This window comes from Boleophthalmus pectinirostris, unplaced genomic scaffold (genome assembly GCF_026225935.1).
Source record: "Boleophthalmus pectinirostris isolate CB_2022bp ecotype Guang Dong unplaced genomic scaffold, ASM2622593v1 HiC_scaffold_7, whole genome shotgun sequence".
NCBI lineage: Eukaryota > Metazoa > Chordata > Actinopteri > Gobiiformes > Gobiidae > Boleophthalmus > Boleophthalmus pectinirostris.
In genome coordinates, this window is record NW_026571473.1 from 27,269,469 (window position 1) to 27,295,904 (window position 26,436).

General features: G+C 36.3%; 1 protein-coding gene across 1 annotated transcript in view; it reads right to left on the reverse strand.

Moving 5' to 3' along the window:
• The window catches only part of tgfbr3 (transforming growth factor, beta receptor III), a 150,351-nt gene that overhangs the window by 15,711 nt on the left and 108,204 nt on the right, over positions 1-26,436 (reverse strand). The window contains exons 9-14 of the mRNA XM_055165064.1: positions 24,076-24,359; positions 21,350-21,505; positions 15,627-15,761; positions 14,011-14,196; positions 9,460-9,732; positions 7,672-7,798 (exon numbers count right to left, since the gene is read on the reverse strand). Of these exons, the coding sequence (XP_055021039.1) occupies positions 7,672-7,798; positions 9,460-9,732; positions 14,011-14,196; positions 15,627-15,761; positions 21,350-21,505; positions 24,076-24,359 (1,161 nt within the window). The remainder of the gene's footprint in view (positions 1-7,671; positions 7,799-9,459; positions 9,733-14,010; positions 14,197-15,626; positions 15,762-21,349; positions 21,506-24,075; positions 24,360-26,436) is intronic.

Here is a 26,436-nt window from a genome sequence, read left to right on the forward strand (position 1 = left end):
TCCTAGCAATGTCACGATGTACAGATCTGACCAGTATTCCTCAGGATTCCTCAGGATTAAAGCTGCCATATTGCTCTATTTTCTGATCTATGTTATAATGTTGTTTCCTCATCCAAAACATACCTGGAGTTTTGTTTCATTCAGACGTTTAACATATAAACCCTGCATATTTAGGCTGAGTTCTTCTCTTAAACAGAAAACTCTCTGTTCTAACCTTATGATTTCATGTGTTTTTAAACTACACTATCACTAGAATCATTTGAATTATTTCAGTCCTGGAACCGGCAATCTCTACAGAACTAAAGATAAACTTGGAAACTACAACTTCATGAAATCACAAGGTGGAACAGATCATTTTGAGCTTTGGAGATATAAACAGACAAATAAAGGGTTCCTCAAACATGTGTGAATGAAACAAAACACAACTCCGGGTACATTCTAACATCGCTGAAATCACTACTACTTTCACTACTACTATCACTATTACCTCTGCAACTATTGTAGCACCACCATCACTATTACTAATACTACTATTACTACTAACACTGCTGAAACTACTTGTACCATCACCACCACCACTCCTACTCCTGCTGTAACATCTCCAACTACTTGTACTGCCACCATCACTATTACTAATACTATGGCTATTACTACTATTACTACTACCACTACTAAAACTACCTGTACCAGGTATATTCTATTATATTCTACTACCAACACTGCAACTACTCATACTGGCACCAGGACTATTGCTTTCACTATTACTATTACTATCACTACTGTTGCTGAAACTACTTGTACCACCCCCACCACTCCTACCACTACTACTACTACTATCACTACTACTACTACTACTACTACTACCACTACTACTACTACTACTACTACTACTACTGCTACTACTGCTACTACTACTATCACTACCACTACTACTACTACTACTACTACTACTACCACTACCACTACTACTACTACTACTACTACTACTACTACTACTACTGCTACTACTGCTACTACTACTATCACTACTACTACTACTACTACTACTACTACTACCACTACTACTACTACTACTACTACTATACTATCACTACTACTACTACTACTACTACTACTACTACTACTACTACTACTACTACTATCACTACTGCTACTACTGCTACAACTACTATCACCACTACTACTACTACTACTACTATCACTACTACTACTACTGCTACTACTACTACTACTATCACTACTACTACTACTATTACTACTACTACTACTACTACTACTACTACTACTACTACTACTACTACTACTACTATACTACTACTACTACCTACTACTACTACTACTACTCACTACTGCTACTACTGCTACTAACTACTATACTACTACTACTACTACTGCTACTACTACTACTACTACTACTACTACTACTACTACTATCACTACTACTACTACTGCTACTACTGCTACTACTACTACTACTACTACTACTACTGCTACTACTACTACTACTACTACTACTACTACTACTACTACTACTACTACTACTACTACTACTACTACTACTACTACTACTACTACTACTACTACTACTACTACTACTACTACTGCTACTACTACTACTACTACTACTGCTACTACTACTACTACTACTACTACTACTACTACTACTACTACTGCTACTACTACTACTACTACTACTACTACTACTACTACTACTACTACTACTACTACTGCTACTGCTACTACTGCTACTACTACTATCACTACTACTACTGCTGCTACTACTACTACTATTATACTGCCACCAACACTATTACTAATACTTCTACTATTACTACTAAAACTGCTGAAACTACCACCATAGCTAGGGCTGTCACTGCTACTCCAACTACCACTGCAACTACTCGCACTGCCACCATCACTACCACTAATACTACCACTACTACTACTACTACTACTACTACTACATATGCGAATGAAACAAAACACAACTCATTCCAACCTTGCTAAAAGGTCACAAGAGTAAATTTTATCTAATATAAGAGGATGAGGAAACACTATTATAATCAGATTCAGATCAGAAAATAGCCTAATATGGGCAATTTTATAAACTTAAGTAAACTTTTTTCATGGTGCGTGGTCATACGGGTATATGAGCCGACCGTTTTATATAATATATGCAATAAACTGTGCATTCGTCTCCAACACGTGTTATCTCTTAACCTAAAACCTGTTTTAACACAGAACACTTGTAATAACTACGATCATCAGTGTTTATTTAAGTTAAGGGCCAAGGGGTACTCCTGCGTAATGCCATATTTGTTTTACACTCTGGCTCCAACTATCTCCCGTACAATTAAAAAACATTTATCTGTACATTCATTTTGATTATAGAGATTAAGATATATACGTTAAATATAGTTTAGTTTTTATGTAATACACTCAGGTGATGATAGATGTCATAATCTAATCTTTGTAATAATCTTATACATGTACACACTGAACTGAAACCAGAGTTTGGCAGTCACCCTGGCCATAACTCCCATAATTTTATCTATTATCTGAAAACGTTCCAAATTACACATTGTATGAAATATTAGCTATTAAAAACTTCCATTGATGTAATAGCTCCCAGTCGGCATCCATCCCCATTTTAAAGTACTTGATAGTAGTAGTAATATTTGTACCGTGTTAAACTTTGCTGACCATTACCAGATGCATGAAGGCGATAACTTTTTATAGCTTTAGCAAGGCAGTAACTCTCTTTTTGATCACTTTGGCTGTGAAGTTGCGATGTTTTTCCATTCGCCCGGCTGGCCACAAGTGACCCTCTTTGATTTGGGATCAAGCTGAGCGCGGGCTGCTGTCCAGAGCTAGCCAGCGCCGGGTTCTTGAAAGGGGGCTTGTTTTGTTTGCCAGGGCGGTCTATGTGAGCTGTCTCTGTGTTTGAAAACATGGGCTTTGAAATACAAGAGGTTTTATGGTGTTTATGCCACATATCTGTGTTTACCTAATCCAGGCCATGGAAAATAACTGCTCGAGTACCAGGGCTGTCGCTATGGCTTCTACAGTGCTGGCTTTAAATCTCAAAGTAACAGCAGTACAAATATAAGTACGCTACTTCACTTACTACTTAATTGTACTATAGGCACTTTTTAAAGTTTAGATGTTTTGCATTTAGTAGTTGTGTGAGAAGAATGTGTAAAGCCATAGTATATACATTGCAAATTTCTCTGATCTGACCAATATCTTAAAACTTATATCAGGTTATTCATCTTGTTTTCGGATTTAGTATTTACTTACTAGGAATGTAATGATATCCAATTCTCATGGTACGATATTATCACGATATGCATCTACGATATTTACTGCAATATTTTAAAGAGACTGATTTAATTGTAGATAGGAAAATTTTTTGCTTTTAAAATACCTTGACAAGATTTTGGTGTGAAATATTTCCACCATAATCCCAGGCATTCAAGTAAAAAACATATTTCTTCATGTTGTCTGCACTGAAATGAATCACGGGATATGTAGTTTCTGATGTTCATAAGCTGTTGCTACTATAAAACCATACATTTAAGCAAAGGAACTTGTAATTCGATATATTGTGACAGTCCAAGATATTATTGTGAGACTTTTGACGATATGATATCACAATATTATGGTTATTGTTACATCCCTATTACTTACTAGTTCTGACACTGCTTGATTCTAGTCTAGAGGTAGTTTATTTTAAGATAACTTGTCAAGTAAAATTATCTTGCTGCATGGACAGATCAATTCATTTTTAAGTCATTTTCTGATTGATTAAATGTTTATATCTTAAATTTTGGCCAAGCTTTTTTGCAGTGTAACTTTTTTGACTCAAATAAAATGTAGTTTTTTCCCATTATGTATGTTTTTAGTGCAGTAAAAAACATTGGAAATTTACATAGTGCTTTTAAAAGTTGAGCGGACAATAAAATTTTTTAGCAACTGGTAGAGCCCTCCTCCAACCAAATAAGAGTCAGGTTTGTGGAGACACAAGCCGGCTCACAGTAACGACGAAAGTGTTGTACTTTTGTCAGTGCAGTAAACTAGGGATGTAACAATAACCGAAATATTGTGATATCGTATTGTCAAAGTTCTCACAATAATATCGTGGCCCATCATAATATATCGAATTACAAGCCTCTCTGCTTAAATTAAGAGTTATGGTGCAGAAATAGCTAAAAAAAAAAAAGACAGAGGGAACTACATAGACCATGATCCTTTGCTCCATTTCAGTGCAGACTACATGAAGAAATAACAGTTCTAAGCACTTTTAAGTTTTAGGTCTTTAGATTAAGTCTTGTCAAGGCATTTTAAGAGGAAAAAGTCGCATATTAACAGTTTTATCGCAATAAATATCCTACCGTGAGATGTATATTGTGAAAATATCGTACAGAGAGATTTAGATATTGTTACATCTCTAATCGTGAGCCTCCCCACCATATCGTGAGCTTTCCCAAGATATTGCAATAAATATCGTACTGTGGGGTTCATACCATGATGATATTAAATTGTGAGACTTGGATATGGTTACACCCCTACAATAAAAAATAAAAAAAGATGCCTATTTTTAGCCAAAAAGTTAAATACCGTGGCTTTAGTTAGTCTAGGAAAGTGGTATACATGTAATCAAGCACATTGAATAGAGAGCCAATTACAAATCCAATTCAAACAAGGTTAAATAGTAATAATTCTCAACAGAACAATTACAATAAAGACTAAAATGGGATTACTCAGGTCTACATACGTGCGTGTTTTCTCTGGCTTCAGACAACATGAATTCAATAAGGACTCACTGACCACAGCTGAGGTCATTGCTCTGAGGGGATCCTGTTGATTTACAAGTAAATTTGGACTTTGTGAAATCACCCCCTTCTCCAGTTAAGTCATAATTACTCATTTTCTACATCTCCGTGGTTACCTCAACCTCCTCTGACCGCTCGTACAACCTCAGAGATAGAGCCAGCGATGATAGAATGGATGTGATTTGGCTAAAATTCAAAAGCAGGCAGTTTTTTTTATTTTTTTTATGTACGCTCTAAGTTCCTCCCCTTTTGGAGTGGAAAAAGAGGCCATGAAGAGCCCCTAAGTGAAAACAACTGGAACTGAAGAGGTTTTTCCACCAGTCTCTTCAAACCGGCCCTCAGCTCTAGTCAACCACAGCTAGTGAACTGTACATACACATACATCATAAACTCTATTGTGAGCAGACCGTATAGCAAAATAAGAGGGAAAGATGTCAACATGGAGCCAAGAATTCAGTTCTATTCATGCTTATTTTGTTATTTTATTTCGATGTTTTTAAGATTTCTGGTGCATTAACGGGACAGTATGCAACTTCCTAGAGGTGGCATGTCATGATTCCAATGAAACAGAAAGTTATAAGCATGTTTCGTAACTTTCTCAATGGAGGTTTTAGTGAATTTTATGCCATACTGTGAAAGAAACAACATCTCCATGGAAACAAGCAAGAGAAATAAGAGTAAGGTTTGTGGAGATGCAAGACACTCACATGATGCTTTTTCAGTGCTGTAAATACAACTAAAAAAACAACATGCATTTGTGTTAGAATTTTTCTTTCTAAAAAGTTATGTACAGTGGCTTTAAACTCCCAGGATTCTTAATTTCTCTTATGGATCAATATACACTACCGGTCGAAAGTTTCAGAACACCACAGTTTTTCCAGTTTTTTACGGTTTTCTGTTGACCAAAACGTATTCCAAACTTTTGATTCATGAAAGTGTCCACCTTTGGCAAATATAACAGTTGAACACACTCGTGGCTCATTCTTTTTTACAATAGAAATCAAATATTTTTTCAGAAAGTTCTTCCCAAGTCTGTTGCAGAAGTTCCCATAAATGTGTGGCACTTGTAGGTTGTTTGTCTTTCACTCTTCTGTCCAGTTCATCCCAAACCAGCTCCATGGGGTTTAAGTGTGGAGACTGTGCTGGACACTCCATGTTTTCAAGTTTATCATCTTGTTCTTTTTTCCTGAGGTAGATTTGGCAGAGCTTGGACTTGTGTTTTGTTATCGTTTATCTTTTTTTTTAACCTCTGGCTGTTCAGTACTTACCCTTGTATAATTTCAAGCTCTTTATTGGACTTGCATGGCTTGAATTGCAATAAATAACTGGAAAAATTAGGGTGTTTTAAAACTTTTGACCTGTAGTGTAATTTCTCTAAACTACATGTGATATTTAAGACTTTTAACATTTAATTGGACAATACGCTTTAAAGTTTATTATTGTGTGTTATGTTAAAACACAGGAAAGAACTTGCGAGATCTACAATTTGATCAATTATTTCACCACAACTATGGTTTCAGTGAGTTGGTTTCAGTTACAGCATGTGTAATTTGTGATTTTTGGTTTTGATAACTTAAGAAAATGGACCATGTGACTAATAAAAATTATTACGTTCAACATTTGTACTGACAGTTAAACTTCCACTAATGTCCGTGCTCAACCAAGGAGGAAATTTTGGATTTTACGCAGAAACAAGCGTAAAAGAAACTGGCTTTGACTTCATAATAGTGTTAGTTGGCAGAGGTTTGCAGTTGGCAACACATCCAGAAGCAAATTATATAGTACATTATTACCTGGACCTATACGCTGGGCTGACCATAATAGCATACTCTCCATCACAGTGCATTCTCTAGGCTGTTTTCTATCACAAAAATCGCAATTACAGTATATGTCTCTTATTTGACAACGGGAATTGCTGTGCATTTTTCCATGGATCTGTTAAAACTTGGCCGCAACATTATCCAACCACACGCTAACACATTAAAAAACAGCCTATTGTGTAGAGTCATAAATGTAAACAGACATATACGCTCCAGTAATGCTAACCTACAGAGAGCAGCTAATGGCAAACACATGTGGGAAAGATGTGCCGCTATTAGTGGTTTGGGTCTCATTGTGAACTCCATCAAAACTATATTGAATTATACGGCTGTTTGTAATGTAGCGTCCATATCAGCAGTTCTCAGATGTTTTTGTCATTGAAAATCGAAAATCAGACACTTTCTTGAACAAGTATCAGTACTAAAACAGAAGCTTGTCAGTAGTACCGAGTATCCATATTATATTTTTTCATTTAATGTACTTATTATTGAGTAGTTGAATTTAACTTTGATAAACTATGATAAAAAACTAAGAAAAATGACTGCTTGTTATGGCTGACCCCATGAACTACTTAAAATGAACTAAATACAACACAATAATGTTATAATAATCTATGTCAGTGATTCTTAACCATAGAGCCGGGGCCCAAAGTAGGGCTGGGACCACCTCCTTGGGGGCCACACCAACAGTACAATATAATGCATTTAATATGAGATTGGGCCCCAGGTTACTTTGTTCAGAAAAAGTCGGGCCCCCAGATTGAAAAGGTTAAGAACCCCTGATGTATGTCACATGTAAAACCAGGGTATGTTCTTTAAGTAAATATGGATTTTTCACAAATTCATCTAAGCCTGTCCAAATTCTTTCATTGTTTATTCTATAATTTTGCTAGTCTGGATCAGGTTCAAAGATTGTGAAAAGAAATGTAACGTTGTCCATTTAATAAACAAAAATAATCACGATAATAAGTAAGACCGTTTATTACCTTGAGCACTTTGATCTAACTTGAGCTTACCTGTGATATCAGGTTCTGTGGACCCGTCCAGCACGACTAAAGACTTAGTAGCAGTCTTGGTGTTCATCACCATTGCCATGATCTTATCCGCCGACAGAGAATCACAGGATTCATACGGCTGTAAGCACTGTGAGAGAAAGAAAGGAATAAAACAATTAAAAAAGATTGAATGGTCAGCAATCTAATATGAATATACTTAGCTATATACAGTACAGTATAATGTATGTAGAGGGTAGTGCATACTACTGATGCAACGATATGGTTTTCCCACGATTTCATACATATCTCGATACACGGGTCATGATATCGATTCGATTTTGATACGTTTTAAGATGCAAAAAAAAAAATCTCATGTAATTTTTCCAGCTATTGAGTATAATATAATAACATGATGTTAATGAAACAACACATACATTTAACACAATACACATCGTGCTTCCATCCTCTTTCTGGACACTAAAACTATGTTATATTACATAGCAATGTCTCAGCGGACCATTTTCTGAGTAAAACTAGACAGAGTCTAAGAAAAGGATCATATATGTTGTGTTGCATTTGATTAAAGCCGATGTCAAGCCAAAAGAGATTCTAATGTATTTATAAGTTAATATCTTTGTCATTGCTGGGTCTATCAACGTGACATAAAAAGTGACAGAAAGATAAAATCCACATCTGTTAGAATATTTCAGCTGTAAGTCCCCATGGAGCTGTTTTCTTGTTGCATCTGAGAAGGATGCTGTGATAACTGTTTTCCTTTTGGTCCAAACTAAATGACATCACAGCGCGCATGGAGGGACACGTGTATTTTGACACGTGTATTGAACGAACACCTGTATTGAACAGTGACACCAGCATCGAACAATTCAATATTCTATCAAATATCGTTGCATCCCTAGTACATACACATTCAAATAATAATATATTAGCTACATTTTGATTAATAATAATATTACTAATGCATTAGGCTTATATAGTACTTTATTTTAAATGATCAAAGCCTCTTTACAGCTGTATGCATTATTCATTCACTCCACACTGGGTAGTAAGATATTATTGTAGCCACAGCTGCCCTGGGATGAACTGACACAAGCAAAGCTGCCAATCTCTGATCATCACCAACACTCACTCACTCACACTCACTCACACACTCACACACTCACTCACTCACACACTCACTCACTCACTCACACACAAACACCCTCACACACAACACCTTCATACTAGGCAGTGTGGGTTACGTAAGTGTCTTGCCTAAGGACACAACAGCAGTTTCCAATAGAGCCAATAGTGGACCACAGCAGCACCTGGTATTCCCATCAGTCTCCCATCCAAGTACTAACCAGCCTCGCCTCGCTCAGCTTCGGGCATTGAGGAAGCGGTAAGAATAGTATTATTGATTTATGAATGAGCAGCTACATTTGTACTTTATTACATTATTAAGACGATTGCTTTATTTATAATTTACTCTGTTTTTATATGATGTAGCAAAATAGATGTTAAACCACTAGAGCACATTGCACAATACCATCCACTTCCATTCAAAATGTTTCAATCAATTCCACTTCAGTTCTCAATAGCACCACTTGTGTTTATAGAACCCATGGGCACAGTACAGAAACTCTACCACTGAAATCTTTGTACTTGACAGCTTACGGCTCAATAACTTCAGGATTTGCATTGTCTGGCCTCTCCTGTTGCGTGTTACATGGAGACTAGAGACAGAGGATCTCTCTAACACCCCTGACACACCGCAATAAAAGCAATGTCGTAAATCTCTGGACTGCTCACCGCTGGCAATGATCCCGAAGACTTTTTGGAGCATAGCGACATATCACAGTGGAGGAAGAGCAGAGACGTGTTGAACTTTGAGTTGAAGTTGAAACTGAATGTCTTCTTTTGGTTCTGGAGGTTCTGGTCTGGGTAGAATTTGATGGAGTCGTCCGTGGGGCAGACGGTTTCGATGAGGAGGTAGTCTGAGGGGCCTCGGGGGTTGAAGTTGGGGGAGATGAGGCATGAGATGATGGTGAAGCTCAGGTCTGGGTCGGACGTGCCAGAGGTGATCTGAAGAACATTAAGGAGTGAGAAGAACTATTAATCACTGAGCAGAAAATAGCTTTGGTGGCATTTTTATGTTTGGTCAAAGTTGAATGAAGGGTCAGTACTGAACTACCAACTACATTAGTACCAGAGGTGTGCAAAAAAATGGAAATATCGATATATAGTATCTTTTAATTTGATGATACAGTATTGATATCATGGGCTACTGTGTTGATATATCTGCAAGAGTATTTTTAGGTATATTTTACAAGAATGATTTACAATTGTGTTGACATTTTCACTGTTTCAAGTAAAATGGGTGTTTTTCATATTAATTTAGCAAAAACGTAGTAAACTTAGTCGACTTAAAAGACTTTTAGTACAGGGGTGTCAAACTAAAATTCACAGAGGGCTTAAATTAAAAACTGGGACTAAGTCATGGGCCAAACTAAATGTTTATTGAAACATTTCAACAACATCTGCATGTTTTCTCTTCTTTTGAGATATGTAATGTTAAACCTTTTCTTATTAAAGTAAATATTTAATAATAGTTTTGCTTAAACACTGAGTCCAGAAGAAGCAGAATATAAAATAATAACAACATTTTAAATAAATAATGTCTCTATAGCCTATCTATAGCCGGTGGTCCAGCTCTAATACATATTTGATATGATCTTGCAGGCCAAATATAATTATATCACGTGCCAAATTTGAGTTTCGAATCGAATTGATTTGAAATATATCGTAATGAATCATACTGAATTGAAAGTGCACTGTATCGAAAAACGTATCGTATTGTGGCCTATGTATCGAGGTATGTATGTGCTGAGTTTGAGATTATATCTTGGCTACTACTAGAGTTGTCAAAAGCAATTGAAATCAGTAACCGATAGAAGCTAAAACTAGTATCAAAACTAGATACTCATTTAAGCAGGTATCGATACTAAAAAGTTTCACAGGACATAATTATCTTGAGCTGTATCAGAACAAGTATAAAACCACAGACTAGTATAAGCCCATGGACCACTGTGGAACAAACCTGGGTGACTGAGGTTACACAGATTTCAAACCGGATGGTAATATAAAAGAAAGTAATGATTTTTATATTAAAAGTGACATTCTACTGTCTAAAGAAGAGTGTTTTTTATTATGATTGATGTATCGGAATCCGTATTGAGTATCGAGTCTGTTCCTTAGTACTGAAATCTAGCTGCCAACCCTATAACCAACCTAAACTCTAAATCATATTATTATTAAGAGATTTTTGAGTTGTATGGTTATCAAAATTATATATAAAAAGCCAAATCTGATATGAGTATTCTGATTTCTTTCTGATCATGGTCCCTCAGATTACTAACAACAGATTTTGTGGTTTGGATGTCATTTTGAAGATCGTACAGATCCAGAAATCAGATAATAACCAGATTTTTGTGTGCAAACATGGACACTATTTAACTGACAGTTAAAATGTTAAAATGATTTCTGTTTGGATAAAAGAATACAAAATAAGTGTTCACTAATCTCAGTCAGCATTTGTAGATTCAACCGGATAATGTACCTATAATTTGTATCCAGACACACAACATTAACTGCATATTAAAACTGTAATGACTGAACGTAATGATCTGAAACCCAGCAATCAAAAGATACAGCTCCTACCTTTAAAGGCTGTGGTTACAAAAATAAGATTGCGTACAGATTTTTGATTGTAAATATAGCAGAATATTCAACGGAAATTCATGTTTAATTTATGCCTTTTTGTTGCTGGAAGGAAATTACAAAATGGACGACTATGAGCCTAAATTACTTACTAAAACTATTATAAATAATGTATAGGTGGCCTTACATGTTATTGGGCAACTTATTAAGCCTTTATAAATTATGTTATTAGATCAGTTATTAGATTAGAATATTTTTTTCCTGACACGTTTGAAAAACAAAATGACTTTGCGCACAATGAGAACCATACAACTCCTCTATACAGAAAATAAAAACATCCCAAAGAACCTGAAACACTAAATGGAAAACCAGCGCAACCAAATGTAGTTTTTTTAATATTTGAAGAATTGCATTTGACAAAATAATGACGGGTTACAGTGACTGCTCTAAGAGTGCACTGCAGAGAGTGACTAGAATTAACTACTTTGGCTTCTACGTGCAATATGGAAAAACAATGGGACTGTTTATTGAGGAGTTGTTGTTTTAATTTAAACCTGGTGGATCCACACAAACTGTTTACAATTCTTTGAAAATGACGTTGCCAGTACAGACAGATACTGGCCCTGCTCAAAAACTCAATGCCAGATTGTGAAAAGCATGTTTCCACTCTGAACCACAGAGCAGCCCCTGTAGTCATTATCCTTCCTATTTTCCCCTTAGATTTTCTGCAGACCTGCTTTCTAATGATGGCTCTATCTTAGGATAAACAGGGGTATGCTAACTATTAAATCAAACATATTTAACCAAATGTATATGTACTGTGATGTATTTGTATTAATTTGTATAGCAACCGAATCTATAAATCTGTTTTTGATTTTGAAACATGCAAATATGAAATACTGCAATATTTTCCAGATTGCACTTAAACAAAAGGCCATTCTGAAGCGCTGGCTCCGGTTCAGACTCGGCTCAGTGTGAGATCTGGTTCACAAAGTCTTTATAACTGTCTGCTCTGTGTCCACACTGTCACTGGGGCTTCTCCTCCTCATATCTCCAGAAAACAGACACATCAGAGAAAACCGCTGCTCTCTCTTAAACCTGATGTGTATACTGTATATTATCACTGAGTATTGTTGCACTTAAAAGTCCTGGACCTGATTTATTCTCATGTATTTGAGCAAACTGTGTCTTGCCCCAGTACAGATATATTATATAAACAGGTCAAAATAAGGCTGCTAATTATAAAGAGCTTTGTCATGTGATAATCAGGAAGTTGCACGTTAGCATGCCATTTGTTGTTAAATTTACACGATGGTAAAACTCCACTCTGGTCTCTGAGATTTTGAAAAGCAGGTTACACTTTATAATAAGACATATCTACAGATCATTTGTAAATGTTTATTAACCATTAACTAATCATATACTAAAAATACCTACTTATTAACAAGGGTTTAATAATCATTTACAAACAGATAAAAATGTTATTACATATTTATAATACATTAATACATTTCATTAAGAATTTTTTTTATTTATTTATAACAAGGATAGCGCATAGAAAACTCTAATCTTAGATTTAGCTACAAACTTTCAATCTGCAGTCCTTGGCCAGGTACAGAAAACATTAAAGAGCCTATTTATATAGTTGTAATTTTTAGTAAATGTTTAGTTAATGGTTAATAAATATTTACAAATTATTTGTAGATATGCTTTATAATAAAGTGTTACCAAAAAGCACTTAGAAATAATAGATGTTAAAAAAATTGCTCTATGAAAATCTTACTCAGGTAATGTTTGGATGAAACATGCTATACAGTATTTTCTTACACATTCTGTATACAACAATGTAGATTTTTTTCCACCAATAATGTAGAAAAAAAATCTTTAGAAAAAAAAAATCAGTAACTTCCAAACAATATTTCTTGAGATTATGTACGAGGTTTAGTCTGATAAAAGAATAATTTAAAACCACTTTTTTGAAAGTTATTCACATAAATGTAACTGATTAACAGAGGGGAGCTGCCGAGAGCTTTGGGGTAAAACTGTGGAGGTGTTTGCACAAACAAAGCAAAGTCAAAACAGTGTCTGTGTGATCATGAGAAGAATTAAAACTCCAGACTAAATAAACACAGTGTACATACCCCATTCATTCAGTCTCAATGTATATATGCTATAGGCTTATCTAGATTTAAATATATTTCCCTGGAGGTCACATACACAAATAATACCCAATTTTGAGACAACAGAGTATCATTATGGCTGGATAAATTGGCATTTATTTGGATTCTGGGGTATGTTATTCACAGATTTACACCCTACTATTTTTACAGTGTATATTGTTGGCAGCTACAAAGCCTACAAACTCTATGAGACAAAATCACATGGGACAACGAGTTTGGATAATCTATTACAAGTGCACTGCGTAACCTTTCTAATGGCGGGACCACCACTTGCTTGTCACCGTCGCTTGTCTTAGAATCTAGAATCTGCTTCCTACTACTTCTCCTACCTTTTTGCTTTTTCCAGTCACATGTCTGTCATTGTCAGCAAGTCACAGCCTGCTACCTTTGCTCCTAAATTGCCTGAACCAAATTTAGATACATAGTCTCCATGTTATGATAGTAAAAAGATACAGCCCATTACCTGGACATAGACTTGCTGGTTTTGTGAGACTGTGTAGAAGGCCTGTCGTGAAGGCTCATTGAATGGCAGAGTGTCGTACAGCTCCATGGAGAAGGACACGTTGACTGGCTTAGGCCTCTGGGGTTCTGGCATTATCCTGGGCATGAATTCTGAAGAGTCCGGCTTTGTTGCGTAGCTGCAGTTGAACTAGAATTTAAGAAAAATACACTCAGTTATATGGAGAAGACAGTAATTACATTTAACTATGAAAACTGTGAGGAAGCGTTTTGTGACATGAGTTTTCTTTCAATAGTCAATGGTGTCTGATTTTTTCACCCCTATGCGACCTGTATCTGATCTTTTATTGACAGTTTGAACGACACAGATTCAGTTTTTTTCAAATGTGACCCAGGCCACTTGGATACAGTATGTGCTCCAAAAAACCGATACATATCCGATCTTTTGACATGCGACTTCAGTCTGAATGGCCATGTTGCATTCATCCCACCTACATGTCACAAATGTACACAAATGTTCTTCTCGTCATATGAAAATTGTGTCTGAACTCCGTGTCAGTGAAGCAGTGTTGCACATCGCAATCCCACCACTCTTGGCTACGACTCCGTACCCACATGTTCCTTTTTCTGGACGTTGCTGCCACTACCTCACAAAACGCCATGGTCAAAAACCTTGTCGTTTTCCTTCTCAATCTCCTCCTCAAAGCAAAAAAGCTGTACATGTTCTGGCTCCGGTACGACAGCAACTTTAAAATTGCCTGTTGCTCAATCCTCGCATCCATGTTTAGACTACTTCCGTAAACACTGAGCACGCTCGCTGAGTGTGATGTCATGTCCTCCAGTGCACATGCGGGACACTATTGGGGCATTTAAAGTTCACACTGGAGATCACATACAAGCCGCATTTAATTGGAAATGTGAATGACCTCGCAAAAAAATCTGATTTCACAATAAAGCCGAATTGAGAATTAAACCCTGCAGTCAACGTATCCTTAGTTTCGCATTTTTTATTACAAATGATACTGAAACAATGTGATCTGAATAATTTTGAAAGCTTCTGCCCGCACCCATTTTCTTTTGTCTACTGCTAAAGATTTTTTTTTTATCTGTGGTAACTAACTAATATTTCTCTAAAAGCAGACAGAAACATAAATGGTACCAACATTATCATACGCTGATAATGGAGGCATGGAAGGTGAGGTGGGTGAAGTGTATTGCCCAAGGACACGACAGTATAAACTGGAAAGACATGAGATCAAATCATTAAACATTTGGGTCAGTCAAATTCCTTCTTCTGAACTAAAACTACATGAAATCCTACATAATAACCAGGACTAAACTAAGAACTAAACCAGGATTACAATAATCAGAGAAATATAAGCTTATATAATGATCATATTTGGGATGAGACCAGACTCTCTTCACTGTGATCTGAAAGTGGAAGGATCTGGTTGGACAGGTTATGTAAGCCATGAAAAAAAAAAAAAAATCTTAACCCATATGGAAAAAGGTACAATACTAAAGCCACTACTTTGCAATACTAGCACCAAGGGACTCTGGGAAATGCAGTTCTCTTCCAAAAGTACATACATATAAAATCTTTCTTCCTGTCTCTCTCACCGTAACGACAGAGGAGGGCTCCGCGTGGTCCCAGTCAGCGTCTCTGGGGAAATGCCCGTCTTCAGAGGCCATAGCCAGTTCCAACGCCGAGGGTCCACCTCTCCCGTCTTTGGACTCAGCGTGACTAATATGAACCTAGGGGACAAAGAGAGGGAGAGATGTGAGAAAAATACAAACTTGGGCACCATGTTTACTGGAGTATAAAATGTGATTGATGATTTTGTTCATTTATTTTGAGATTTGAGATTTTAGAATTTAGAGAGTTCAGATTTTTATGAAACAATGTGTAAGAGATAGGTTAAAGTGCATATTTTTCTAATTGTTGCTTTGTTTGGTGGGATTGTACCTGTGGTAAATATGAATCATAGTTTTACATCAGCTAAGTGACAGTTTGTGTGAAAAAGTAGAGAAGAAAATCACAAAAAAATACAGAATGTAGCGATGGGTGAAGAAGATCAATACTGAAAATTTCCTAGAACTTCCAGAGACAATTTACATGCAAGAATTACATTTTTCTGAAAGTTTCAACATTAATTTAATAAAATAAAGGTTGTCATATATTGTTATTACTCTAATCATAACTATGGTTGCTAGGTAACAGATATGAAATTACCTCTACATTAGGGATGCACTAAAAAAAATTGTCTTTCAAATATCGGTTCAGCACATGTTTCACATCTGCTGCCCGTTTCAAACCAGGATGTAAAGTAATAAACTTCACCAAAATTTCAAAAACAGAAAAAAATAATCTTAAATCTTAAATTATGTTTGAGTAACACGTGTCGTCAAACATGTCAGATGCGTTTTGAAGATAAAGAAAGGAGAGTATCGCATGAATACAGTGCAGGGACTCATGGGTGTGTCTGCTTTCTCAACAGATCCAAGAGAGGAAATAGTGTGTGAACGAGATCTAAACCAGAGCTTTCATTCATTAAAATTATGCAGTTGGATTATAAGTGTCCAAAAATAATAACACTTCAAATATGTTTCTGATTTTTGACTAGACTAGCTATGGGAGAGCTATTTTTCAGTTATGAAGTGAGATATCAGAAAGAAAAAGAAAGCTGTTTTTGTCTGCACACAAATGTAAAAGAAAGAGCAAATAAAAAAAGAATAATAAATCAATTTTATCAATACTGAACATATGACAAAGATAGATTGAAGTTAAAAGAAAGTATTGTATGTTTTGTGGCTAACTCACCCTAACATATCCCCACCGATAAATTAGATTACATGAGAGAATCCCATGACTTCACCACAGGGACTCACCAGGGGACATAAAAAAAAATCATGTTTTGAATTTCTCAACAGTGAGGCTGTATCAATCTCTCAAAGTTTTCACTGGCTTTAAGAAAAATTACATAGCGGTCTCCATAGCACCTCATATTTCACTGCATTATTGCTTAAAATCATTTCTTAAACAAAGCCAGGAACTATTACTGCGCTGTATAACTTCGCCCACCTGCCTGCGCCCTTGGAGCTGTTATTGCTTTGCCTGGAATGTTTCACTATATAGCATTAAATTTATCTATCTCCATGGAGACAAGCAAGGCCACATCAAATCTACAAGCCAAATCTATAAAGAGAAAGTAATGATGCTTTTCTATGTATTTTTTTCAACCAGGAAAGCAACTGTTACTGAATACATGCGCAATAGATCAGTTTAATTCTGTACTGTGCGACGTTCAAAGCAAAGCAGCAGGATCTCAGTTTTGGTCCCCTGAATAAAGAATTTAAAGAAAACATAATATGCAAAATTGATTTCTGAGCATTTGTTGTCCCCAATATACCTGGAGTTGTATTTTTGCTGAATTCATGCTTCTTTCAGTGATTCATTATTACAAAGTTGTCTTCTCTAAGCATTTTGCATGTTTAGTTACGTCATAGATAAAACTCTAGACCAGGGGTGTCAAACTCATTTTCACCAAGGGCCACATTTGGATCATGTTTGTCATCAAAGGGCCGGTTGTAAAGTTAAGACTGCAACTGTAACTGTGATATCGGTATGTGACAAAACTGTAAAAGTCTGTATTTGATTTTTCATTTCATATTTATTCATTTTGTTTATGTTTATGTTTTTTACCTTTTTATTATTTACTAGTACTCTTGCTCTTATTTGATTTTACTAGTTTTATTGTCTTAATAAGGACTAGTAGAGTTAAGTAGAGCTTTACTTTATATTTCTATTGGATATGTTTTATCTGTGTTGTGCAGCACTTGGGAAATTGTTTTGTTTATGAAATGTGCTATAGAAATAAAGTGGATTTGATTTGATTTAAAGGTTTAAGTTAAAACATTCGCATTACTCCTTCAGTAACATTCATGAAATAGCCGTCCTTCTGCATCAATTTTTCTTTTCTTGGACATTTTTGGGGGAATTTGATGAGTTTTCTTGGCCTCTCTAGTGGCAAGATGCACTCACTTCACAGGAAACAACTGCGGTGCATTGTGGGAGATGTAGTAGCGGCACAGAGTCACAACTAGAGCCCGACCGATATATCGGTTGGCCGATATTATCGGCTGATATGGGCAACTTTAGGCATATCGGCGATATGGCTTGCTGATAGGGGCCGATATTTCACGTGGGCATGTTATACCTCGTTATAAAGCTTAGACTCTCTACATTCTGTTCATTTAATCCAATTTACAGACAGATAAATGTCCTAATATGTGGCTCCACATCAGTATTTATCTACGGAGTCATTTGTCTGTGTGTGTCCGTACTGTCCCTGAACACACCACAGAGTCGCGTCACTCACGTGTGTTTGTTTACACTCGCAGACACAGATCCAAACACTGAGATTATATTCTTTTTACGGACAATCGGTTTGAGTCTGGATTAAAAGGACATTTATTAGTGCAGACTTGTGATGTGAGGAGGAGCCTGTATGAGCGGTGAGTGTTGGAAATATGTCGACTCTGAAGCTAGTTTTTGTCATTTGTTATGGGTTAGCTGCTGTAGCTCCCGCACATAAACAGTCTGTTTTCTATTGGTCTGTTCTAAATTGGCTACATTGGCCGTATATTTGCTACTGGACCTGCACTGATATGTAAATGAGCTGTGAACAGACGTGTGAATTATGACATTTGCGCACATATAATTAATTATCGCGGCGCGCACGTATTTACGGCTAAAGGCTAATAGCGCTACTTTCTTTACTAGTTATGGGTCCGTCGCGAACGAAATGACTCTTAGAACCGGTTCTTTGAAGGGAACGACGGGAGCCTGATCCTTATTGGGAGCCGTGTTTTCTCTTTCTCTCACTTTTTTTCTCTTCACGCCGCGTGCAGATTCGTGGTTTGACAGCGGCAGCGGCTAAAAACGAAACTTTGAAATTTGCGTGTACGTAGGATAAAAAAAAATAATAATAAAAAAAAACGAGCATATTTGACTGTAGTTTAGCATAAAATAAATAAGTCCCGGTTTAGTCCTTTTTCAGTCCTGGTTTAGACCTGGTTCAGTCCTGATTCAGTCCTGCTTTAGACGTGCTTTAGTCCTGCTTGCAACAAAACAATCTGAAGAGCCAGTTGGGAGCCAAAAGAACCAGCAGCTTTTAGTGAGCCGAGCCAAAAGAGCCGGTTCTCTAAAGAGAACTGGAATACCCATCACTAGTGTCTAGAATGTGATGCAAAAATGCCATTAAGCCAACTTACTGTCTGTAAATATGATGTAAAGAGGCAGAATAACAATAAATGTTGCCTAAATAAACCCAATTTAAAATCCACCAGAGCCAAACCTAAGTTTTTTAAACAATTCAACATTTACAGTGAATTTTTACATCACTAAATATATTGGCGATTATATCGGCTATCGGCAGCGCCAACTCCCATTATATCGGTTTCATATCGGCCACAGCAAAATCCATATCGGTCGGGCTCTAGTCACAACATAATAATAATTATACCTTTTAACCCCTTGTGGGCCACATAAAATGGCTTGGCCTTGGCCTTGCCACGTGTGCTCTAGACAGTTTTTAAGCTCATTAACCATCACAGACTTATTCTGCGGTCAAATTGTGTTCACAAAGAACTTATGGCTCCATTAGCAAAGCATTCACCGGGAATAAGAACTTCATTTGTTTACTTTCCCATTGTTCAAACCTGTTGCGGACCACAGGGGGAGCTCCAACGCCTAAATGCCTTTCTAAATTACATTACTTTAAATTAGAAAATGTGAAATACTTATCCCAAGGTGACAGAAAAAACAGGTCTGAAAAGTGAATTAACACAACAAGAAGGTGTAATATGTTTTCTTTAAAAAGTGATTAGAATGGAAATAAACACCATAGTTGATTCTGGAGTCCAAAGTTTGCACAACAGCTGACCTTGGACACAGGCCGAGCTCCGAACAGCAAAAGTGTTGTTTGAATGTGATTACAACAGAGGAAGTGATTCATCTGAGCCTGTCCGAACAAAGACGCTCAGAGAATTCCACAATAATGAGGTTAAGTGGAGATGTCAATCCAATTTCAGTTCCACCAAACTCTTATGGGAAACATTATAAAGGATAAGGCCATCAAAACCATCTTAGTCGTGAGGTTAACCACATGTAAGAGTTGTGCACTGTAATGTTAGTGTAAATGTCTGTAATGTAAGTGCTGGTAGGGCAAAGATATCCCTGAAAACCCGATGTTACGGCTGTTCGCTGGCATAGATTCAAAGTTTATTTTCCCTCCTATCAGCGCTTCAAATCAAATAGTGTTACGACAGATTTGGAAGGAGAAGGTACTTGTTTTACTCAGGCGTTTCATGTCCAAATTTAAATAAGGATTGTTGGGAAATCACTCAAACTTAAAGTCCCAGGACATAGCTTTTTAGCAATAAAATAGACGAAAATATATACGTTTTTTAATATTGCACTGAAAAAGTTTGAAGAATGTTCCTAAGTATAGTTCTAACTTTCTACTGGAATCATGCAGGTACTGTGCCACCTACAGAAAGACTAAAACATGGTAAATGAATGCAAAATGATGATTGTTTTGTGACTCTGCTTTGGTTTAGCTGGTTAAATTCAATTTCCCCTAAATTATGTTACGAGTGGATTCATGGTTCCCACTCTTTTTTTTAAATTTTTGAACTTTTCCATGACTTTTTCATGACCTAAAGTTAATTTTCCATGACTTTACGGCACCTACATGTGTAAAATTTATCATACATTTAGGGCTAAATATGAAATGTTAACCCTTTCCACTCACCTTATGGTTTGGTATTATAGTTTTTTAACATTCAAAATACTGTCAGTGCATTTATTGTCATCTCTTTAAAACAAAAGGCGCATATGTTCGGAAATAATCATAATAGCCTAATGATAAGTTGTGTGAAAGAGATACTAAAATCCCATGACTTTTCCAAAACTTTCATTGAATTTACAAAATGACCATGACTTTTTCAGGATTTCCTTGACTTTGGAAACCCTGTGGATCATTCTATTGCAGGTACATTGAGCCAGAAGTGGAATACAACTTGGATAGTGAGCATTTTATTTCAATGCAAGAGTTTCAGAATGAACTGTTTGAATTATTTGACTGGTGTTTAATAATTTATGAGATATTAAGCATACACCAGATCGAAACATTTGCTTTAGAACAGTAGGCCACTTAACGAGAAAGCAACCTGAGCAAGTGAGGTTAGTTTTCATATTCAAGGCTAAAATAGATTGTTTTCATAATAAATACACTACATGGTTTTCTAATTTCAATTACCAAACAATCTTTAATACGTACAGAGTTGATGTGTAGTTCTGTGAAGCTGCTGTGCATGGGGTACACAGCGGTCAGGCACCCATCCAGAGGAGTCTCCAGCCTGTAGTGCGTGGCATTCACTGTCGCTTTGCATTCTGGGTCCTGAAGCGTGAGGCTGGCGTTGGTAAATCCGTATGCCTGAGAAGAGAGAAAATGTGTGGCTAAATTGAATAAAGATCAAACAGCGATTTTTATGAAGTCATTTGGAGAACTGTTAAAGCGCATTGAGTTCTCTGGAATAAACAAGGCCCATAAGGTGGTCTCGTCTCATATCCAGGTTTTTCTAATTACAGCCACTGCCAGTTTCCAGTCTGTGATGTGGGCCAATACGTTCCCACTCCAAATGTTGTGAAATGTCTCCTTCTTTGACGTCACACGCACATCAGCAGAGTTTTATTTATCGGTAAATATATAACTGTAACTAATAAGGATTCATCTGGTAGTCGCCCTCCAACACATTCGGGGTTACAGGGTTTTATTTAGTTGCTGTTCTGCTTGTAAATCTCTGTTCCATTAACATACCACAGATTGTGTCCAGACAATGGGATTATATTCTTTAATTAATTAGTCAAATGTATGTGATTAAATGTTGCAACCTTATTTACTAAGATTCTACAAAAGATCTAAGACAAATGCATTTAAAAATTTGCCGCGCACGTTACATTGACTGATTGAAATTAAACCACTACGTATGACTGTTAATATCGTTACATATTTTTAACTTTCTTTTATTTTAGACAGTAACACATTTCATTAAAGGTGCATTGTGTAACTTTTCGGGTGGAGTGTCCGTCAAAAGCTTTTCTCCATGGAAATGTTATTGATTTGTCTGGGATTTTTCACAGTTATAGCATTAAACCGTTTGATATTCATAGAGACCTAATCAGGCCAAGTTACAGGTCAGATCTGTGGAGAGTCAACGCAACTCACAGCCAGAATGCCAGTTTTTCTAGGTATTTTTGAGCTATAAACCCACCTGTAATTGAATAAATGTAAGATAAAGCTGTTTAATGTCATACTGTGGAACATTCCAGGCAGAGCAATGACATATCCATTGAAACAAGTGAGTGAAAGTTACACATTGATCTTTTAAGATGCAGGTTTTTAAGTGCTATAAAATAACTTTTATAAATGCCATGGAAATAAACAGAGAGGAATTATTTAGCTAATAATCTAACAATCAATTAACTGATTAGTTGTTTGGAAAGACTATATTATATATTTGTAAATATCTGTATTAAATTTAACCCAGACCAAACAGAAGTGATGCAGATTGAAGACCGGACTTGACGTGAGTACACTGGTGTTTTTCAGATGCTAGACTGTCATGATGTCATAGTCCCAGACTAGGACCAGACTTTCCTATTCATTACATTGTTCTTTTCTGAAAAATTGAAAGGGTAAATGCATAAAAGGACCTTAGAACTCACTTTATTACAACAAAATCTGCGTTTTAATAGTCTTCATTTTATCTGCCCTCATCTGTTCTTGTTGTTGTGATCTAAAATCCAGCTCTTATGATCTAAAATCCAGCTCTTTTCTCAGCACATGGCATGTTTTGGAGTCTGTGTATTGTTCACATAATGATTATTCAAATATTAAATTATTTGACAATTACGTTAATAATCAATCATCCCTAAAATGTAGAGCATGAAAATACTTATATGAAATACTAAGTGTGGTGGATATCTCTGCCACCACTCCACAGTGTCAGTATTATTTAATTTCATTTAATTTCATTTACATTAAGTTAATTACATCACACATAATTTAATTCCTTTATTTAGACTTATATTCATATTTGGGTGCACACATTTTAGTTAATATAAATCTTTTAGTTTTGTTCAAGTGGCCAGTAAGTTTGTTTGTCTAGTTTGTTTAAGGTTACTTTATTATCATTTATTATTTTCTGTATTAAACTTATTTGCCTTCTTGTTATTTTAATTAAGTTAGTAGTTTAGTTAATTATTTAGTATAATTCACTCCTCTTGTGTTTAGTGTTAGTTGGTGATCAGGTATTTAAAAACCCCTGTTTTGTTCTGTTTAGTTTGATTTAAGTTACTCTAGTTGGGCCCAGCTTTTTACCTCCGCCAAGGAGGTTATGTTTTTGCCGGCATTTGTCTGTTTGTTTGTTTGTTTATTTGTTTGTCTGTTAGCAACACAACTCAAAAAGTTATGGACCGATTTTGATGAAATTTTCAGGATTTGTTGGAAATGTGAAAAGGAAGAAATGACATCATTTTGGGGGTGATCCGGAAGAAATCCTGGATTCTGGATCACTTTGAAATTTTAGTTAACATTGTGGTAAATGGGGCCAAAAATTTTGTTTCTCAATATCTCGGTTAATTATTGACCAAACCCCATGAAATTTGACTCAGGGATGGACAATGGGATCCTCTTTCATATTCCAAAGGCTGATCTGGATCTGATCCAGAAGACTGATTTTATCGCAATTTATATAAAAAATGGGGGTAGTCCTTGGCGGAGGTCTGCGCTCTCTGAGTGCTTTTCTAGTTTGTTAATGATTTACCTAATTTGAGCCTTTAAATTACATCTTTTTTTGACTTTATTAAATTTAAACTACCTTGTCTTTGCCTTTCTGTTTGGTCCACTACAATGGGACATAAATAAATGTGGAAAATATTGAATAATCTCTTTTGAATAAAATCTTACTAAAATGAAAAGTTCAAAATGTGTCTTGTACTTACCGTGAGACTGTCTTTGTCTATGCTAACCACCATCCTGGACTCTTCACACTGCACCGTCAGCCCCACATTGAGCATTCCCTGAACCTCCTCCGGGCCCTCGATGTCCCATGCCCTGTCGCCCAGGGAGGGAGGCAGGCGCATGTAGTCGTCTGATGCGGAAGGGTGGAAGGGGGCGAAGTGGGGGGGAATGTCAGAGAGACGAGGGGCGCTCCTGGGCTCATGGTGAGGCCTGGAGTCATGGAGGATGGACAGATCCGGAAGGAACATGCTCTCCAGAGGGTCCACTGTGTTTGAAACCATAGAGAGAGACAGCATACTAACTTTTATAACAGAAACAGAACTGAAAATCTGCAAAAATACTACAAAATAAATCAAACTATATACTTGCATAAAATGAAATATAAAGGCTGTCTGAATCAAATTGTGTTATAACAGTCCAAAAATGAAATGAAAACAAACCTACAAATCAAACTTGAAATGTTAAAGGCCATGTATCCATTTTTTACCACATGTATTTCAGAAAAGTTTGCCCCAGCACAGATATAATCATAAGCATCTCTTGAAGTCAAAATAAGTCTTTTGTATGCTGTCTAGCTGTTGTTAGATTTAACTTAAAAAACTAACTAACTAAAAAAAATTAGGATGCCTGAATGCATAAGTTATGGGTCTCCAACCTTTTTTCCTCCGGTCAGCTACCTTTACAAAAAGAAAATGCCAGAGAGCTACTAATTTTAGCAGTCATGAGAAACTGAGTATATATAAAAGCCTTAGATTTGTATTAGTCTTATATGTATTGCCCCAAACCTACTGTATTGACATATGGGGCAATACATGAAAGACTAATACAAATCCAGTCTTTACCTTGCAATAAAGGCAATAAGAACAATCACATTATCATGAACCAATCAATGCGTTATTTATAAACCTTCAAACTCTGAAATTGTAAGAGTTAGCCAAACTTTACACTTTGAAAAATACATTCAAAGGAAATAACAATCTCTTCAAAATCATTACAGAATATGATCAAAATCTGAAATAGCCAATATGAGCTCAGGTTATCAAAAAGGAAATCAGAACAAATGTTATTAAATTTTGTCCATCTGTTGAAGGGGTGGAGCTCTGGAACAACTGTACAGAAGATCTAAAATTGCGCACCGCTCTCTTCCACTTTAAAAATAAGTTTAAATGTTTAACTCTGGGCAGACACATGAATTATGATACTTAATTTGTGCTATAGTACTTTGCTGTGCTGTTACTGATTTGTTTGTTTCCTCTTGCTGTATTTATGAAGATGAACTGGTGTCAAGATGACGCTCTGACAAAGGAATAAAGAGTAAAGGCAGAATAAGCTCAAGTTTCAGCCTACACCTTTTCGGTCTGTGTATGTTAAATATACCAGTGTCTGTGAAATAATGTCAGAATATACCTGTGACTGAAATAAATTAATCAATCAATCAATGAGATGATGTACAGAGATGCGTTGCAACAGCTAAATGCCGATTACCTCCTTACTCCACATCCATATTTTATAAGCCTTTTTTACTCAGGAGCCTTTTTTCACATCCATGCTGATAAATGTGGACGATGCAGACTGTGCAAAAATGGCCACATGCAAATGACCTGTCAGAAGTGCAAAGTACTTTTGTTGTTTACAAAGGATAAAAATTGTTTCTTGGAGCACCACACGAAAAAGTGATGTTGTTCTGCCACTGTAAAGCTGTTACACTGTGCTTTTTGTTTTCATTGTTATGAAAAGTGGTGTACACATAAAGTTAGCGTTCATATAATTTTCAGTCTTCAGTGATAATTTACCACACCGGACCAATGCTGCAAATCTGCAACATCCCAGAACGCACTGCATGTGAAGGTCTCTCTCAAAAAAAGTCAGGATTGTATATTACTACCCCATATGATAATTTTTCCTAAATATCAGATTTTTCCTGTTACTAAAACTTAATTTGAGCCTGAGAGGGTTAATTGTAATTCAGAAATCCCTTGGAGAGCTACTTGAAAGGCGGTAGAGAGCCACTGGTAGCTGGTACAGGTTTAGAGACCCCTGGCATAAAGGTAAGTGAGGAATAAATAGCAATAGACCACTGAAAACCAATTAAAATTAACCAGTTCTGTTTTTTATTATTATTTTTAAGCGGGTTTGTATTGGAACTACTGCGGTTTCTCTGTTGGGTTGGCCTTCCTTCCTTGTTGAGTCACTTGTGATAGTATAAGGAAGTGCTCTCAGTTGTCCTAGTTTGAGCCCACTTCAGTCCTGATGTAGACCTGGTTTGATCCTGTCCTTATTGTCCAGCTTTAGTTCTAGATGTAGTTTCTATTTTGATGTGGCATGTGCGCAGCTTAAAGACA